General features: G+C 39.7%; 2 protein-coding genes and 1 long non-coding RNA gene across 9 annotated transcripts in view; 2 read left to right on the top strand and 1 right to left on the bottom strand.

Annotated features, from left to right (window-relative positions):
• alcama (activated leukocyte cell adhesion molecule a) overlaps positions 1-18,721 on the top strand; it is a 176,927-nt gene that overhangs the window by 69,411 nt on the left and 88,795 nt on the right. The window lies entirely within an intron of this gene.
• LOC113019251 (uncharacterized) lies at positions 513-16,856 on the top strand. 7 transcript variants are annotated; one of them, XM_080307431.1, is made up of 5 exons: positions 513-1,851; positions 2,746-2,774; positions 5,640-15,220; positions 15,337-15,440; positions 15,545-16,856. In XM_080307431.1, exon 3 carries the CDS (start codon positions 6,443-6,445, stop codon positions 13,814-13,816), a length of 7,374 nt encoding a protein of 2,457 aa, XP_080163557.1. In that variant the 5' UTR covers positions 513-1,851; positions 2,746-2,774; positions 5,640-6,442; the 3' UTR covers positions 13,817-15,220; positions 15,337-15,440; positions 15,545-16,856. The 7 variants fall into 7 exon arrangements, with proteins under 7 accessions (XP_080163557.1, XP_080163563.1, XP_080163562.1 ...); XM_080307437.1 differs by lacking the exons at positions 513-1,851; positions 2,746-2,774 and having other exon boundaries at positions 5,497-13,131; positions 13,454-13,534; positions 15,104-15,220; XM_080307436.1 differs by lacking the exons at positions 513-1,851; positions 2,746-2,774 and having other exon boundaries at positions 5,497-13,131; positions 13,454-13,534; positions 13,727-15,220.
• Positions 3,375-5,190, bottom strand: LOC145431528 (uncharacterized). Its single transcript, XR_013911867.1, has 2 exons — positions 4,111-5,190; positions 3,375-4,041 (listed from the first exon to the last, which is right to left on the bottom strand). It is a non-coding gene; the product is annotated as an uncharacterized LOC145431528 (long non-coding RNA).

The following is an 18,721-nucleotide window of genomic DNA, read 5'->3' as shown; positions in this document are numbered from 1 at the left end:
TTTCACCCGTTTCAAAATTTATAATGGGTGTGTATGGGACGGAATGTTGGGGCTAGAGTGAGGCAGCTCAACTGCTAGAGTGAGAGGAGCAAAAAAATTAATCTTAAAATCTTTTTTAAAACTGCTGCTGTGTCCGCAGCGTTTGCTCTACAGGTATGATTTTACCCTCAAAACGTAGCCATCGCTGTCCTCTTTCATCCAATGTGTTTACTATTGTCCTAGGTGTTATGGTTCTTTCATAAATGTCACCAATGCACAGCCTCCTCCCTCCAACTCTTCCATAGACTCTAATGTTAAAATGGCTCAGAAGGTTTGTTTGAAAATCAGAAGAGCATGGTGTCTTTCCACTGTCACCACGTCCATATAATAAGCTCCACAGGCATGAAAACTGAGAATTAGGTAGACTAGACATTGCTGTCGCTCACGGTGAAAGAATTTTGTCAATACGACTTTTACTTTTCATTTGGGAGCGATTTGTTTCGGCCTGACTTTTCTGTTCATTTTAAGCAGCAAAAGTGAGGTGCATGTCTGTGTACGTGTGTATGGAGCCATTGGGTGCGGTCACTATAGCAACCAGGCTCACACCTGCCTGCTTAACGAGCTCTCTCTCTCACTCTGCCAAGATTAATCTTAAACACTTCTCTTTCAACTGCTGCTGTGTCCACAGTGTTAAAGCCATCATTTTACCCTCAAAACGTCGCCATCGTTGTTCTTTTTCCAACATCTTGTCTTTCAAAGCTCAGAGATGTAAACTTTTTAAACTGTGTGGGTCCAAGTGGAGGGATCACATTTTAGTCATTCAGTGATTCAAAGAATATGACCTTTTAATATTCTTTCAGATGTTTTCTGACTCTAAATGTTCTTTTCTCATTTCTTAGGTTTTTCTAATTTACAATTAAAACATTTTCAGCTTTTTTCCAACTTCTTCTTCTGTGTAACCTTCAGCTTTTAGCAGTTCAGCACTGTTGTTTTCAGGTTAAATTCAGGTTGTTTTTTTTGTTTTTTTATCTCATTCAAAATTTTTAACTCAAAATTCAGCAATTAATTCATTTCAGTCCACATGTCTGTGTCCGTGTGTATGGAGCCCTTGGGTGCAGTCACTATAGCAACCAGGCTCACACCTGCCTGCTTAACGAGCTCTGTCTCTCACTCTGCCAAGATTAAATCAAAAATGTGTGTTACATCTAAGCAGTTGTAGTAAGATTAACTTTTTCAATAGGTACAATAAGACAGGTTTGACAGGCTTTTGCCACAGATTAACAGTATGTCAGTAGTTAATATAGGCTAACTGAATAGAGCCCTGAATTATTGCCCTGTTAAATTCAAGTTGATTGTGTATTGGTGGACTTGTCTTCTCCACACAGGTTTTTCATACCTCGGCAGTTTTAGTCAGTTGATGACTTTAAAATAATCTTTTCTGACTGGATAATTAAAGCTCACAGCATCTACCTGTCTGTAGTGTATTTTCCCACATTTTAAATAATCGAATCTCATTTAATGTCTCTGTTTTTAGTCTGTATAGTTTATCTCCCCACGAATACGCTCAAAGTAGTCTTAAAATAAAATCCATAAAACAGTTCAAGATGACATACTTTTTATTTGCTAATTTAATGCCAGTTGCCCTCTTTCCTGAGTATAAGCGAATGAGTGACATAAAGAGAAAAAGTACCAATTTGTATGCTGGTGAGTCTTGTGTATTTTTTTCTCTGTCTCTCTATGACAGAGAAATATATATGCTCATTATTGATGTTCAAACTGATGCTCAAATTTCCAAGCACCACCTGAACGCCTCATCAGTCTTTAACTAATCACTGCACCAACTGCCGTCATTCCGCTTTGCTCTCTGCTGTGGTAAGTACAATACACTCAGTACAGCACGGTTTTAATTTTATGATGGTAAAAATACATGTTTGACATTTAAACTCACATATCAAGTCTTTTTAAAGTTCAACAGAGTTCAAAGAATAAAGAAAGCAAAAAAAGAATAACCTTTGCTACCATTTATATAGGTTTATGACTTTTGCTGTTAGCAGCAGTGCTAATGCTAGCTTCAATGCTAATGCTAGCTATAGTGCTAACACTAGCCTTAGCAGTTGTTAACTGACAAAAAGAATATTCTTGTGCTATTCCTGTGATATTTATTGGCGGTCAGTGAGACAAAAGTAACAAATGAGATTTATTATTGCCATTGTGCCTCAGTTTTAACAGTAAGAGTACTTTATGACTTTTGCTGTTAGTAGCAGTGCTAATGCTAGCTTCGATGCTAATGCTAGCATCAATGCTAACGCTAGCTATAGTGCCAACACTAGCCTTAGCAGTTTTTAACTGACAAAAAGAATATTCCTGTGATATTCCTGTGATATTTATTGGCGGTCAGTGAGACAAAAGTAACAAATGAGCTTTATTATTGCCATTGTGCCTCAGTTTTAACAGTAAGAGTGCTAGTTCTACCAGCAGTGCTAACACTAACTGAAGTGCTAACGCTAGCAGGAATGCTAGCGTTAGCAGCGATGCTAAGGCTAGTAACAGTCTAACAGTAGCCTTATATAAGTACTTAAATAAATACTTCAGTTAATTAGTTTGAATTATAAAATGGCTGCTGTATCAGCTGGTGTGCTATATTACTCTATAATTACCCTGCTGACTATAAGTTCAGTGTATCATGTCGTGTGGGCTTTGTTTTTTTGTTAGTCTGATAACACTGTACAGACAACTAACATGTTATTTCTTGTCTTACACTTTCAGGAACTTGACTCACATCTGTGCTTTGCCTGGTAGGTGTGCACATACTGTTAGAGAAGTACACCAAATTTTTAAAAAAAGAGTCTGACTAATATAAGCTTTAAAGTGATGGGTTCAAACTTTGTGCTAGACCTTTTAAACACATTTTTATAATAAATACACATAAGTTCAGCTTAACAATTGGGCTAAAATATTTTTTTCGTACATTTTTGCACATTACATGTGATTAGTTAACAATTCACTCAATCATATTTGTATTTAAAAATATTATTGCTGAATTTAATTAAATATTTATTCTTTTAACACTAGGAAGGCCCAGGCTTCTACCTTTCTACCTTTAAAACCCGGAGAGCAGCCAAATGGCTGGTAGGCTTTTAGCTAAGCTTTAGCTTCAGGCAAGTGGAAGCTAAATTGGCTAGTCATTCATATGTAAATTGGGTTGTTACCTGGGAATTCTGGAGGGAGGGGAGTGGGGGTGTGTGGATGAGGGGGTGGGGGAGCTGCTAAAAGCGGTGAGCTTCCTTTTGTTTCATCTTGATGCATTCTCAATCATCCAGGGAAACAAATCTCCAAAAGTCACCAACTTGGAGTGTTTCAGTTTGCCATCTTAGGGAGAAATCAACACACATGGGTGTAGGTCCTTTGTTGCTGAGATTTATTGATAAAAACAGTACAAAAAATCAACCATTTGTACACATTTTTACAAATAATTATAAAAAGTGAGTGAGTACATTTCAACATTTTCAGCAATCACTCACAATCCTGGCACTGCCATGGTATCTGTAGTCTGCATTTACCACATGTGTATCTGTTGCAGTGAACACATCGCACAGTGGCATGATTGTTCTTGCAATTGTGTTTGACCTGACACATGGCTCTTTTTCCAGGGCTCGGTGTGGAGGGTTGTGTCAAAGGCAACTGTTCTTTTCTTGCCTTCTTCGCAGCTACATGAGAGTGAGCTAACTCCCTTGCAAGCTCCACCAGGAAGTCCACCCGTCTTTCCTTCGTCCCGGAGCATGCTTGATACAGCACATGTGCATTCAGTGCTGCCATGTCAATCATGTTATAAAACACGGCAACTGGCCAGCGCCGTGTTCCTCTGCGGACAGTGTACTCCCGAACCATCTGGTCCATCACATCCACGCCACACTTTGTTTTGTTGTAAAGGGTGACAGTGTTTGGCTTCCTTTTGGTAGTGTTATCAGTCTGAACCACGCCGTGCATGCTGCTAAGAATATAGACTGTCTTCTTCCGTTTGGCCGCATACGCCGTCAGCGTGGCAGCAGAGGTTGAAAACACCTAAGAAATAAGATAAATTGTTATTTCCATAGCACTTTTACACACAATGAAAGGGAGACAGGTCCCCACCTGTTCTTCACGCCACACTGTGCCATCTTTCGCTGTCTCAGTCCCCAAACAAGCTCTCTTTTTAGGTGGAGAAGCAGTCTCCTCATCTGCAGTGTGAACAAATTCAAATTGTGAGCAATGGGAAGGTCCAGTATCTCCTCCTTTTTCACATCGCTTTCACTTGCGCAAAAACTTCTTAGACGGAAAACCACCATCCTCGGCACAGTCAACAAGATTCGCAGGGAAATTCCTCAATCCACTAGACAGACAGATCGCAATGAATTCACCACTCAGGTATGTTGCAGGTCTTTTCTGGTTCTATGTTTATGTGTTTCATTGTGTGTAAAAGTGCTATGGAAATAACAATTTATCTTATTTCTTAGGTGTTTTCAACATCTGCTGCCACGCTGACGGCGTATGCGGCCAAACGGAAGAAGACAGTCTATATTCTTAGCAGCATGCACGGCGTGGTTCAGACTGATAACACTACCAAAAGGAAGCCAAACACTGTCACCCTTTACAACAAAACAAAGTGTGGCGTGGATGTGATGGACCAGATGGTTCGGGAGTACACTGTCCGCAGAGGAACACGGCGCTGGCCAGTTGCCGTGTTTTATAACATGATTGACATGGCAGCACTGAATGCACATGTGCTGTATCAAGCATGCTCCGGGACGAAGGAAAGACGGGTGGACTTCCTGGTGGAGCTTGCAAGGGAGTTAGCTCACTCTCATGTAGCTGCGAAGAAGGCAAGAAAAGAACAGTTGCCTTTGACACAACCCTCCACACCGAGCCCTGGAAAAAGAGCCATGTGTCAGGTCAAACACAATTGCAAGAACAATCATGCCACTGTGCGATGTGTTCACTGCAACAGATACACATGTGGTAAATGCAGACTACAGATACCATGGCAGTGCCAGGATTGTGAGTGATTGCTGAAAATGTTGAAATGTACTCACTCACTTTTTATAATTATTTGTAAAAATGTGTACAAATGGTTGATTTTTTGTACTGTTTTTATCAATAAATCTCAGCAACAAAGGACATACACCCATGTGTGTTGATTTCTCCCTAAGATGGCAAACTGAAACACTCCAAGTTGGTGACTTTTGGAGATTTGTTTCCCTGGATGATTGAGAATGCATCAAGATGAAACAAAAGGAAGCTCACCGCTTTTAGCAGCTCCCCCACCCCCTCATCCACACACCCCCACTCCCCTCCCTCCAGAATTCCCAGGTAACAACCCAATTTACATATGAATGACTAGCCAATTTAGCTTCCACTTGCCTGAAGCTAAAGCTTAGCTAAAAGCCTACCAGCCATTTGGCTGCTCTCCGGGTTTTAAAGGTAGAAAAGCCAAATGGCTGGGCTCTGGGCCTTCCTAGTGTTAAAAAGTGCCAAATTGTGCAACTTTTTGCACATGGCAGCCGACAACAGTTTAGCTTGAATATTTGTTTTGTCCTTTTTCAGTAGTCACAATTAGTTCATACAATTACCATGTGATATAATTTTATTAAAATTATTATTTTTTTCTTGTTTTTTGTTCACAGTGTGCAGAAGAAGAACAAGGACCAGATCTCCAGTCTTCTATCTCACATCCCAACCCCCCAACCCCTCTATCTTCTGTCCTACTCCACCTGTTGTCTCTGCCTTCTTTCCATCTGTATTTCACCCTGTGGTTTGTGAGAAATTTTGCCAAACCAAGAATCTTATTGCGGTTTGATTTAAAGCCGTGTCTCTCCTGCTCTGTCTGTTCTCTCTGCTAAATTTTCTCTCTACCTGTTTTTCACTCTTTGGCTTGCTGCTGAAAAATGCACAAGCCAATAAAACAATAAAGAGTGCATATTTTGCCTCAACCTGAGAACAAACTGAACAAACAAAGAAAACTCTGCGGTTTGATTTAAAGCCGTGTCTCTCCTGCTCTGTCTGTTCTCTCTGCTAAATTTTCTCTCTACCTGTTTTTCACTCTTGGCTTGCTGCTGAAAAATGCCAAGCCATTAAAGCAATAAAGAGTGCATATTGCCTCTACCTGAGAACAAACTGAACAAATAAAGAAAACTCTAATTCACGGTTTGATTGTGATTTCCCAGCCGTGTTTCTCCTGCTCTGTCTGTTCTCCCTTCTAAATTTTCTCTCTAGCTGTTTTTCACTTTGCGCTTGCTGCTAAGTTGTGCCAAGCCAATAAAGAGAGTGCATATTATTCTCTCGACTGACAAACTGTCAAACAAACAAAGACATCTGTTTCTGAGAAATAAAAACTGAAATATAAAGACAAAGAAAACATCTCCTGCTCTGTGCCACTCTTATTTTATAAACATATTTTCTAAAGACTAAGAGAAACACTTGTGTAAAAATGCCAAGGAAGCAGAAAAAGTCACAAGCTGCAAAACAACGCTGGAAGAAGTTCCATGAGTTTCATGAAGTACCAACATGTGAACAAGCTGAGTGTGATTTTCCTCAGAGCTCTGCAGAAGACTTTGTGTCTGCAAAGACCAATGCTGATGGTGTCAAACAGGCAGGTCAACATGTTCCTGCACATGTACAACAGGTATCCTATGCAGATGCTGTAAAGATTGGATTGCAGCATGAATTTAATGATCATCAGGTAAACCATAGAGACCAACCTGAGGTGTCAAGTGCCCCACAGGTGGGTTATGCTGATATTGTAAAAAGAGGCCGTCACAGTGATGTGACAGGACCATCTCATGCAGAAAGAGTGAACTTTGAAAACCAGCCCTCTGTTACACATATCTGTGCATCTCACAGCCAGGCTCATCCCAAATATGGAGACTCCAGAAACAAGCAGTGCACATGTAACTCACTCACATTTCTTGCTTTCCTTCATGAGAATGATAACATGACTACAGCTGACCTTAATCTGGTCTTGGATAAAGGTGATGTGATGTACAAAGAGGCCAAGAAAAGATTTCCTAAAAATATTCATTTGGCAACCGATGAGCTGCCAGACAAAGTTGATGCTCGCTGGTCTATGTATGATGTCGACATGACACAGCCTTCCCGGTATGGGACATTTGAAGAACCTCCAGAGGAAGCAGTAGATACCTTTCTCAGCTTAGAAGCAGGACTGAGCTGCCTGTTGTCAGATGTGCAGTATGCCTTATTGATTATGAGTGGATTGTGTATCGCAGTGTTCAGATCCACATCAGGCAAATATGGTTTCTTTGATCCACACTCCAGAACACCCAGTGGTCTTCCTCTACTACTACAGTCACGTAATCGTGGTACAGCAGTGATGCTGAAATTCACACTCCTCAGTGACATGATTAAGAGGATCCAAGATTCTTATGAAATGATGGAGATATCACCCTCTTGTAACTATGAACTGAAGCCTGTGCAGTTCTACAGTATGAGCACAGTCAACCTGAGTGATACTATCACAGACACAGTCTGCAGACCAACAGCTGCCACTGCTGTGGCATCTACTCACTCTGATACAACTGTTGATGAAGCAAACTCCTCTACTCCAAGGAGAAACACAACGACTGATCTGACTGAGAACATCTTTTGTCAAATGTCCATTTGTACGCCACCGGTGAAACAAAAAGAAGTCCACGTGACTCAGTTCACATCATATGAAGATCAGAATGAACCTCCTAATATACCAACTGAAGAACTATGCAGTGAATTAAGTTTCCTTCCATCAAGTGATGCTTTTTCATGTCAATCAAATGCTGCCATAACAAATGTTGCTGCCTGTGACCTTTCTGATATAGTTTTACAAAAAGTGAAAAAAGTTAATAAACAACAAAGGCAAAAAATGAGAAGAAGATTAATGGCATCAGAGAAACCCAGAAATCAGAGAAAAGAAAACCAAAAAAGGAAAGAACGACAAAAGTATGCTTCAAACAAAGAGTACAAAGAAAAGAAAAAGTCTTGCACAAGCGAGGCATATAAAAACAATCCTGAAGTCAGACAGAAAAAACAACAGTATATGAAAAGACGTTACTGTGAAAATGATGAATTCAGAAAGAAACAAAAACAATATGTTAAAAAACGTTTTTCTGAGAATTCTACAGTTAGAAAGAAACAACAACAATATATTAAAAGACGCTACTGTGAGAACGATGAATTCAGAAAGAAACAACAACAATATATTAAAAGACGCTACTGTGACAATGCTGAATTTAGACAAAAACAAAAAAACTATATCACTAAAAGGTATCAAGAAAACCCTGAATTCAGAGAGAGACAGAGATCTCGAGTGACTCAGCGTTATGCACGTGATGACGCATTCAGAGTAAGACACAGACAACTAATGAAACAACTAATGCGAGACAGGTATCAAAGTAATCTTGCCTTCAGGATTATGCACAATATGAGATGTGCAATGAAAATAAAAAGGAAATACAGATGGGTGAACAGACAAACCCAAGAGAGTGACAACAGTGTGATTAACGAGGCCATATCTGTGTTCAAATCACAAATCAAAGTTGGACCATCATGCCCATGTACTGTATGCTTCAAGGCTTCATTTCCAAACCAAGTACGACCCTGCAGAAGGTCAAATTATGTCAAAAACCCACATGTGGTTGCAACATGTTTGACAGGAAAGTTTGTTCATGTTTGTGATGAAAACTGCAGAAATGAGCAGTGCAATGTTCCCGATGAGAGAAAGAGAGAGTGGATTTGTCACACCTGCCACGATCATCTTAAAAATGGATCCATGCCAGCACTTGCTGTTGCCAATAAGTTGGATCTTGCTGATATTCCAGCTGAACTTTCTGATCTCAACATACTGGAGAGACATCTCATAGCCAAGTGCATACCATTTGCCAAGATCATTCCTCTTCCCAAAGGCAGACAAAGAGCAATTAGAGGAAATGTGGTCTGTGTCCCATCAGAGGTACAGGAAACTGTTGAAACACTACCTCGATTGAGAATTAATTCTCAGGTCATGAGAGTAAAATTGAAGAGACGCTTGTCTTACAAAGGTCATCAGCTGTTTCAGACTGTAAGCTGGTCTAAACTTGTGCAAGCACTGCATAAACTCAAGCAGATTCATCCACAGTATAAGGATGTGAGCATCAGAGATGATGCTGAGCTGTGTGATCCAACTCTTCCTGATGAAGATGATGAGGATGATGATGATGAAAACATGAATGAGGACGATTATGATGAGGCTGATTTAATGGAAATTGACAGCTGTGAGAAAAATGCACTGAGTGAAGCACAAAATATAAATGAACAGGACATTGACATGTTACCCTGTGATGGTGAACAATCGCATGAACAGATGAGAGATGATTCAGAGCAAGCAGATGGACTGACTAATGGTGGTTTTGCACTCGAGTCCTGTTTGCAGCCCCCTGATGTGGCTGAGGAGATATTATGTTTCAGTGAAGGAATCTACTCTGTTGCTCCTGCAGAGAGAAACAATCCAATAAGTTTTTTCAAAACACCTAAACTGGAGGCCATGGCCTTCCCTGTGCAGTTTCCTACAGGCCAAAACACACTTGATGAAAGAAGGCTGATCAAAGTATCCCCCAGTGGGTATTTCAAATCAAGACTTTTCTGCATTGATGATCGTTTTGCCAAAGACACAAACTATTTATTCTTTGCACAGTTTGTGACTGAAATACACTTGGCTACATCCAGCATGACAGTACAGTTAAGGAAGGCAAAGCCTCTGACCAGAGATGGTAGAAAAATAACCTCAGGCATGTTACAAGATAAACATGAGGTGGAGAAACTGGTGCGAAATAAAGATGCAGTGAGATTCATGCAGCCTCTGAGAGGAACCCCAGCCTATTGGGAGAAAACAACAAGAGATCTTTTTGCCATGATCAGACAGTTGGGAACTCCCACGTTCTTTTGCACATTTTCAGCTGCTGAAATGCGCTGGCCTGAAGTGATCGAGGCAATAACAAGGCAGCAAGGTGAACAAGTGAATTTTGAAGGACTCGACTGGTCAGCAAAGTGTGACATCCTGAGAAGCAATCCTGTCACAACAATGCGCATGTTTGACAAGAGAGTTGAAGCATTATTCAGAGATTTACTCTTATCTCCCGCAGAGCCACTTGGCAAAGTCATTGACTACTTTTACAGAGTTGAGTTTCAGCACAGAGGAAGCCCACACATACACTGCCTCCTGTGGGTAGAAGGTGCTCCTGTGTTTGAGGAGGATGATGAGCAAACTGTTGTTGATTTTATAAACAAATACATCACAGCTCAGCTGCCTGATCCACATAAACAACCTGAACTGTACAAAAAAGTAACAGAAGTGCAAAAACACAGTAAGAACCACACAAAGACGTGCTTTAGGAGTTTAAGCTCCGGGTGCCGTTTTGGTTTTCCCAAACCACCCTGCAATGAGACAATGATCACAAGACCCAGTGAGGATGATGCACTGGAAGTAGAAACGGCAAAGAACAAGCTCAGACCACTGAACCAGCTGCTGAATGAACCTGAAACTGCTTCCATGAGTTTAGAGCAGCTCTTGGAAAGATGCAAGTTGACACATGCAGAATATCAGAGATACCTGAATAAAATGAACATGAGGAGTACGATCATACTAAAGCGTGATCCAAAAGACTCTTGGATAAACGGCTATAATCCACATCTGCTTGAAGCCTGGAACAGTAATATCGACATAAGCTTTGTTTTAGATGCTTTTGGTGCTGCAAATTATTTAATGAAATATATATCAAAAAAAGAGGGCGGGCTATCTGAGTACCTGAAAACTGTCATTGAGAACTCCCATAAGGACAGTGTAAATGAGTGCGATGAAATGAGAGCCGTCATGCAGGCATATTCAAAGAAGCGAGAGATCAGTGCACAGGAGTGTGTTGCTCGTGCATGTGGTCTTCACATGAAGCAATGCTCACGTGCTGTAATATTCATTCCAACTGATGATAATCCTGTGAAAATGAGTCGTCCCCTGTCAGTTCTGGACAACACAACACCTGAGTCTTCCAATGTTTGGATGACATCTTTGAATGACAAATACAAAGCCAGACCTGAAACACCAGAGTATGAGGAGATGTGCATGGCAGACTTTGCTGCTACTTGCAGGATTGTCTATGGCCAACAGAAAAAAGGTAAAGATGTTTTGCCCCTTCTCAATGAGATGGGGTTTGTGCAAAGGCGCAAAAACAATAAGCCTGCTATCATCAGATTTCACCGCTGCTCACAAGAAAAACATCCAGAGCAATATTACGGAAGACTGCTTAAACTGTACCTTCCTCATCGTTCAGACCACGAACTGAAAACACCATCGTTGCCAACCTATCAGGCTTTCTATGGTGCTGGCTGTGTACAGCTACCAGGTACTGACCATCTTGAGTACGTGCAACACATTGTCAAAAGAAACAGAGAAAAATATGAGAAAAACAGTGAGGAGATCGAGAGCGCTGTTGAGGAATATGAGCAGAACAGAGGTGTGACTGACGAATGGTGTAATCTGGCACCTGAATCAGATCTCGTAAGGTTGCCACTTGTTGAACAAGAAAGAGAGCGAGACAATGAAAATGAACAGGAAGATGTGCCCGACTACAGCCGTCAGGCTGATGCTTCAACAGAAGTCAGAGCCATCAGGGAACCCCCTGCTATTGATCCCACATTGTTACGTCAGATGTTTCAGAATCTGAACAAGAAGCAAGCCTGCATATTTTATGCAGTTAGAGACTGGTGCATTAAAAGAGTCTGTGCTCTAAATCCAGAGCAGTTTTTCTTTTATATTAATGGTGGTGCTGGAACAGGAAAATCACATCTTATCAAATGCATCTACTCAGAAGCATCTAAGATACTGAGCAAAGTGCCCAGATATGCAGACGACGTTGACATATCAAAACCCACTGTCCTGTTAACTGCTTTCACTGGGACTGCAGCTTTTAACATTTCTGGAACAACACTGCATTCTCTTCTCAAGCTGCCTAGAAGCTTAAAACCTCCCATTCAGGGACTTGGCAATCAGCTGGATGAAGTCAGATCAGAACTTTTGAATGCTGAAATAATCGTCATTGACGAAGTGTCTATGGTGTCAAGACATCTGTTTGCATATGTAGATGCAAGACTCAAACAGATCAAAGGGACTCGGAGACCCTTTGGAGGCATGTCAGTCATTGCTGTCGGAGACTTCTATCAGCTACCCCCAGTGCGACAGTCTAAACCTCTCTGTGTGCACGACCCGTCTGAGATCGACCTGTGGCGGGAGCATTTTCAGATGATCACTCTGACTGAGATTATGCGTCAGAAAGATGATGTTGTCTTTGCAGAGATGCTGAACAGAATTCGTGTGAAAGGAAAGTTGGATGAGCTTTGCGAAGCAGATAGAAATTTGTTGTCACAGGCCATAACTGAACCAGCCCATTGTCCAACTGATGCGTTGCACATTTTTGCAACTAATAAAGAAGTGGATGCACACAACTCTGCAACACTGGCTCTGCTCCACACTCATATCATTGACATCCATGCAGATGATTATAGAAAAGATCCTAGAACTGGCAGAATGGCACTTCAAGACAGACCGTTGAAAGGAGGTAAAAACGAGTTACCAGACACACTGAAAGTTGCAGAAGGAGCTCGTGTCATGCTCACCAGAAACATTGACATACAAAATGGTTTGGTTAATGGAGCTTTTGGAATACTACTTAGAGTAGTTCACTCTGAAAACGACCAACACATCATCAAGCTTGGACTTAAAATGGATAATGAGACATCTGGAAAGAATAACCGCACACCAGCAGACGACATGGTGTACATTGAGAGAGCAGAGGAGAATCTGAAGCAGAAAGGAGTGGTACGAAGACAGTTCCCAGTGAAGCTGGCCTTTGCATGTACAATACATAAGGTACAGGGTATGACAACTACATCAGCTGTTGTCTCTCTTAAGAGCATTTTTGAGCCCGGCATGGCCTACGTAGCTGTCAGTAGAGTGACGTCTCTCAGTGGACTGTATCTTCTTGATATGGAAGAGAAAAAAATATTCACCAACCCAGAAATCACTGCAGCGCTTGAGAACATGAGACAAGCCAACCTTGATGACATGATGCCTCTTCTACACGTGAGGCAAACACTGAGCAGGTCAGAGGTTTTCACCATTGTTCATCATAATACAGAGGGACTGCCAGCTCACATTAATGACATCAAAAGTCACCATGAATTGTGTCTAGCAGATGTTTTGTGCCTAACAGAAACACACCTGCGGGGCTCTTTTGTCGCAGAGAGTCTCCACTTGGAAAATTACAATTTGTTCAAACGCAACAGACACCTGTCCTACACAAACTTTCCCCAGATGGCAAACAGAAGTGGTGGTGGAGTTGCTGTTTATGTGAAAAGTGACATTCAAGTGCATGAAAAACAGTACATCCATAATGTAACTGACCTTGAATTTCTGGCTTTAAAGGTTGAAGCACCAGTCAGTGCTCTGATTGCAGTTGTATACAGACCTCCAGACTACACTCTGAGGCCATTCCTGAAAAACCTGGTAAGCCTATTAGACTCATTGGAGATCATGGACTGTCATCCCATCATAGTTTGTGGTGATTTTAATGAGAATGTTTTATCCAGTGCAAACAAACCAATCCTGGAGCTGTTTGAGTCTAGGGGATACGCACAGGTCATCACTGCCCCTACCACAGAGAAGAACACACTGCTTGACCTAATTTTCATTTCTCAGTCAGATCGATGTCTCCATTCTGGAGTCATGAAGACATACCATAGTTACCATGACCCAGTATACTGTGTATTGTCCTGTGATGATTCATGATCTAGATCTTTGAATACAGTAAGTAATTTCTATATTTTTGAATGACTTAAGAAAGTAGAGCGATATTTAAAAGTTGACGCCCTGCATTGCAGTATAATGTTTGAATTGTTTACATAAAATACAATTACATGAATTAAGTAATGATATCAGTAAAAGATGACAATTTTATTTATCACAGAAAATCTAAAATTCACTAACAGTAACCTATAAATGTCAGAAAAATCAAATATAGCAGTTTAAAATGAATAGTGTAGGCATATCCTCTCTGCAGCCAGGCTTCAACATCCTGCCAGGCTGCCCCAGTCTCACTGTGGCTGGGAGGGAGGGAGGGTGGACCAGAGGATTGCCTACACAACACATAAATGTTCAACAGCTTCTTCATTGTTTCTGAGAGAACAATAATGACTAAAGGTTGCTTTTTAAAAAAACAAACAAACAAACAAACAAACAAACAAACAAACAAACAAACAAACAAACCTAATTACAGCAATAATGACAGTTAAGCCACTTTATGTGTGCCACTATTTTGAAATACTATTTACAAAAATGTTATTATTTTGGTTTGTTATAAACTTTAAACTTTTTCAAAAGTACACAATTATATTTTTGGACAAATTTTTCTATGAAACATAAATTTTTATGAGCTTTTATCATGTTTCGGCCAGTGCAATCATCAGGGTGGGTCTGGGTTGATAACTGCACATTTCTGGCCAGAAATGTTTCAGCAGTGTTACATATGTAGTGCATATGTTACACTTGCTTTCTGTTACCAGCTGATACCCTACATTTGTATAGACATTGGATGGTGTGAGGTTGGGGAGTTGAGTGGGGGGGGGGGGGGGGGGGGGTTTACGGTGGGAGCTGAGGGTGGGGGTGTTAGGTTTCCTTTTTTCTTTTTCTTTTTTAAGAGAGACACAGTCCTCCTGTGTCTTCTCCAAGCTTCACATGTAAGATCCAACAGTGTGAAGCACATAGCAGCTAGAAACTGTAATGCCACAGATCAGAGAGGCTTCATCATCACCATCTTCATCGCCGTACGATCAGAGCGTGAGACTTCACATCTGGAGCACAGGAGACATTCTGTGATAAGTCCTCCTTCTAGCTTGTCCCACAAGCAGTCGGTGAGATTTACTCACAACAAAAAGGGTTAATGACATAATTTCCATGAAAACATGTATTCATTCTTTGTAAAGTGTTTAAATTGTGTTTTCACTTGACCTTAGGAGTGTTAGAGTGTATTGTAATGTCTGTACTCAGGTGTTTCCCTCTGTGATCCATCCCCATCAGAGCTGAGACACTCAGGACTGAACAGACTGCACAGTTTCTGTGACCGAGCCTCCAAAACACCTTCTTTGAAACCACTCATGATAGAAGGGCTTCATATTTGCAGCAGCACTACTACAGGTATTCAGTTTATTACAGGATGTGTTTGTTTCTTAGGACCAGCTCTGAGTGCACACTACCTAACATATACACCTTTCTGTTCATTACAAACCAACTACTCTGGATCACACGGCCAGTTGGCAGGAATGTTGCTGCAGGAAAACATCCCTGGAGATCACCATCATTGTCAGACTGACTGTGCCTCCTCTGTGCAGTGTCAAGATCCTCCCTAAATGAGTGTGTAAGTTAACATTTTCATTATTTTATTCCCTTTGACAAGACAAGTATCACTGATATTTACATTTACAACTACATATGTTCCCGTTTTCTGCTCTTCTTTTAAAGTCCTCAGCTATCCTGCTTCTGTGCTGCTTGCCACACATCAAACACTGGCCGGATGACAGGGAGGATCCACTCTGAAGTCACTGGACGTGATGAGGATCATATGGGACTTCATAGTTTCACAGAAACGTTGTGCTCTGTGATTACAGGTTTTAAATGGACATAATGACTGCCTCTCTCTGATCAACAGGCTAAAGGATTGTTTTCATTGTTAGTGCTCTGTACAATGTATGCTTATTTAGTATTTCATCACAGAGCAAACCTTTATTTATTTAACATTTTTTTATTTTGTTTTAATGTTGAATTAACTGTGGGGATTTTTTTAAGTGGGCACTTGGGATGTCATATGACCAGAAATGTGGTAACTGGAATTCAACAGTATGGAAGAAAAAATCTGCTGAGAACGAAACACATACAAAAACCCCCAAGAAAATTCAAATTCATTCCATGTAATCCAATCTAAAACATTTTAAACTGCTGAACAGCAACACAAACAGTGTTAAAAAACAGTGTTAACAGAATGATTATGATGATTTTGTACCAAAGTTTCAGGTCACATGGCACACCTAGTGTGTAGTGTGGGGTATCAGCTGGTAAGTATAGGTTTTTTCATATTTGTGTCCTTAGAGTTCAGATAGATAAAGACTTGTGTATAATAATTAGTCATAACCACAACTCAAAGTCAGGGACTAACTAAATTTGGGACTTTGTGTCTGAGCCCAGGTTAAAACAATGTGTAAAAAAGCATTTAGTGGCATGGCTGAACAATGCTGTATTGATACTTATTTATCCATGTTCACAAAAAGGACTAATGTGTTTATTTGATTATTTGCATGTGTTAAACTGTGTCACCACCTTAGGCTTTCATTTGAGTTTACTCACAAATCTCTATACAGTTCTCTTTTACCACTGTGTGGACTCTGTTTACATTAAAACATAAAAAAGAATGAGTAATAAAAAGATGTGTAGACAGAAGTCAGAAGATTAAGTAGACCGATAGAAACAGCTGTTCAGCCATGTTCTAAGAAACCAACACAATTTAAAGGTTCAGGATTGTGGTTTTAAAAGTTGAATTTTCATGTATTTCATATGTTGCTCATTATTTTTTATTTAGTTATTTAATTTAGTTATTTTTCTTTATTCTACCAGTCCTTTTCAGAAAGAAGCTGTAAAATATGACTTAAGATTTTTATGTTATTTTCTATGACATACAAAACAAATTGATGTATGTAATACTATTAAACATGATATACACATGTGTATATGTCTGAAAAACATCATGCTGTATATTAAAGTTTGTATTTTCTGCAGAATGTTTGTTCATCTTTTAAGTTCATTTCAATTAGAAGGATATGAACTTTTAATATTCATTCAGAGGTTTTCTGACTCTAAATGTTCTTTTCTCATTTCTTAGGGTTTTCTAATTTACATTTAAAACATTTTCAGCTTTTTTCCAACTTCTTCTTCTGTGTAACTTTCAGCTTTTAGCAGTTCAGCACCTTTGTTTTCAGGTTAAATTCGTTTTTTTTTTTTTTTTAAATCTCATTCAATATTTTTAACTCAAAATTCAGCAATTAATTCATTTCAGTGCATACATTCAGATTCAAGCATTCACACTGCAGTTTCTTCAGAAAATGCACTTTCTAGTTATTAGTGTGAATGCTTGAAAAGCATTCACAGTATTGTTATTCTAATCTTTATTAGTGTGAATGCTTGAAAAGCATTCACAGTATTGTTATTCGAATCTTTATTATTATTCTATTTTTTTATTATTATTATCTATTCCGTACGTTTTTTGAAAGCCTACTCCTTCAAAACCGTTCAACTTAGAAAAACCATTCAAACACCGTTAGATTCCTATTCTTTTGGACAACACTGCTTCTATTTTTCATATTTTTAACATTTATATTTTTAATTTTATTCAACTTTATTCAACAAAAATTTATAATGTATTTCAATGGGGAGACCCTTCAAATCCTCATTCAACTTACTCATTTTTAAACTCTTACTACTTCCACATACATTGACATAGAGCCACCATTCAAACTTTAAAACGAAGACAAGACATTCAACTATTCAACTTGTATTTATCTTTTCAATATCTATTATACTTTTTCTTCAGTTCCAGTTTAAGTTTCATGATGTTTTTTCACCCGTTTCAGAGTTTATAATGGGTGTGTATGGGACGGAATGTTGGGGCTAGAGTGAGAGAGCTCAACTGCTAGAGTGAGAGGAGCAAAAAAATTAATCTTAAAATCTTTTTTAAAACTGCTGCTGTGTCCACAGCGTTTGCTCTACAGCCACCATTTTACCCTCAAAACGTAGCCATCGCTGTCCTCTTTCATCCAATGTGTTTACTATTGTCCTAGGTGTTATGGTTCTTTCATAAATGTCACCAATGCACAGCCTCCTCCCTCCAACTCTTCCATAGACTCTAATGTTAAAATGGCTCAGAAGGTTCTTTTGAAAATCAGAAGAGCATGGTGTCTTTCCACTGTCACCACGTCCATATAATAAACTCCACAGGCATGAAAACTGAGAATTCAGTAGACTAGACATTGCTGTCGCTCACGGTGAAAGAATTTTGTCAATACGACTTGTACTTTTCATATGGGAACGATTTGTTTCGGCCTGACTTTTCTGTTCATTTTAAGCAGCAAAAGTGAGGTGCATGTCTGTGTCCGTGTGTATGGAGCCATTGGGTGCGGTCACTATAGCAACCAGGCTCACACCTGCCTGCTTAACGAGCTCTCTCTCTCACTCTGCCAAGATTCATCTTAAACACTTCTCTTTCAACTGCTGCTGTGTCCACAGTGTTAAAGCCATCATTTTACCCTCAAAACGTCGCCATCGTTGTTCTTTTTCCAACATCTTGTCTTTCAAAGCTCAGAGATGTAAACTTTTTAAACTGTGTGGGTCCAAGTGGAGGGATCACATTTTAGTCATTCAGTGATTCAAAGAATATGACCTATTAATATTCTTTCAGATGTTTTCTGACTCTAAATGTTCTTTTCTCATTTCTTAGGTTTTTCTAATTTACAATTAAAACATTTTCAGCTTTTTTCCAACTTCTTCTTCTGTGTAACCTTCAGCAGTTCAGCACTTTTGTTTTCAGGTTAAATTCGGGTTTTTTTTTTTTATCTCATTCAAAATTTTTAACTTAAATTCAGTAATTATTTC

This window comes from Astatotilapia calliptera, chromosome 10 (genome assembly GCF_964374335.1).
Source record: "Astatotilapia calliptera chromosome 10, fAstCal68.1, whole genome shotgun sequence".
NCBI classification, from domain to species: domain Eukaryota; kingdom Metazoa; phylum Chordata; class Actinopteri; order Cichliformes; family Cichlidae; genus Astatotilapia; species Astatotilapia calliptera.
This window is presented reverse-complemented; position numbering and strand designations above follow the sequence as displayed.

Bases quoted from the DNA above. Each gene is read 5' to 3' on its own strand.
- LOC113019251 (XM_080307431.1), top strand. From the start codon at position 6,443: ATGCCAAGGAAGCAGAAAAAGTCACAAGCTGCAAAACAACGCTGGAAG.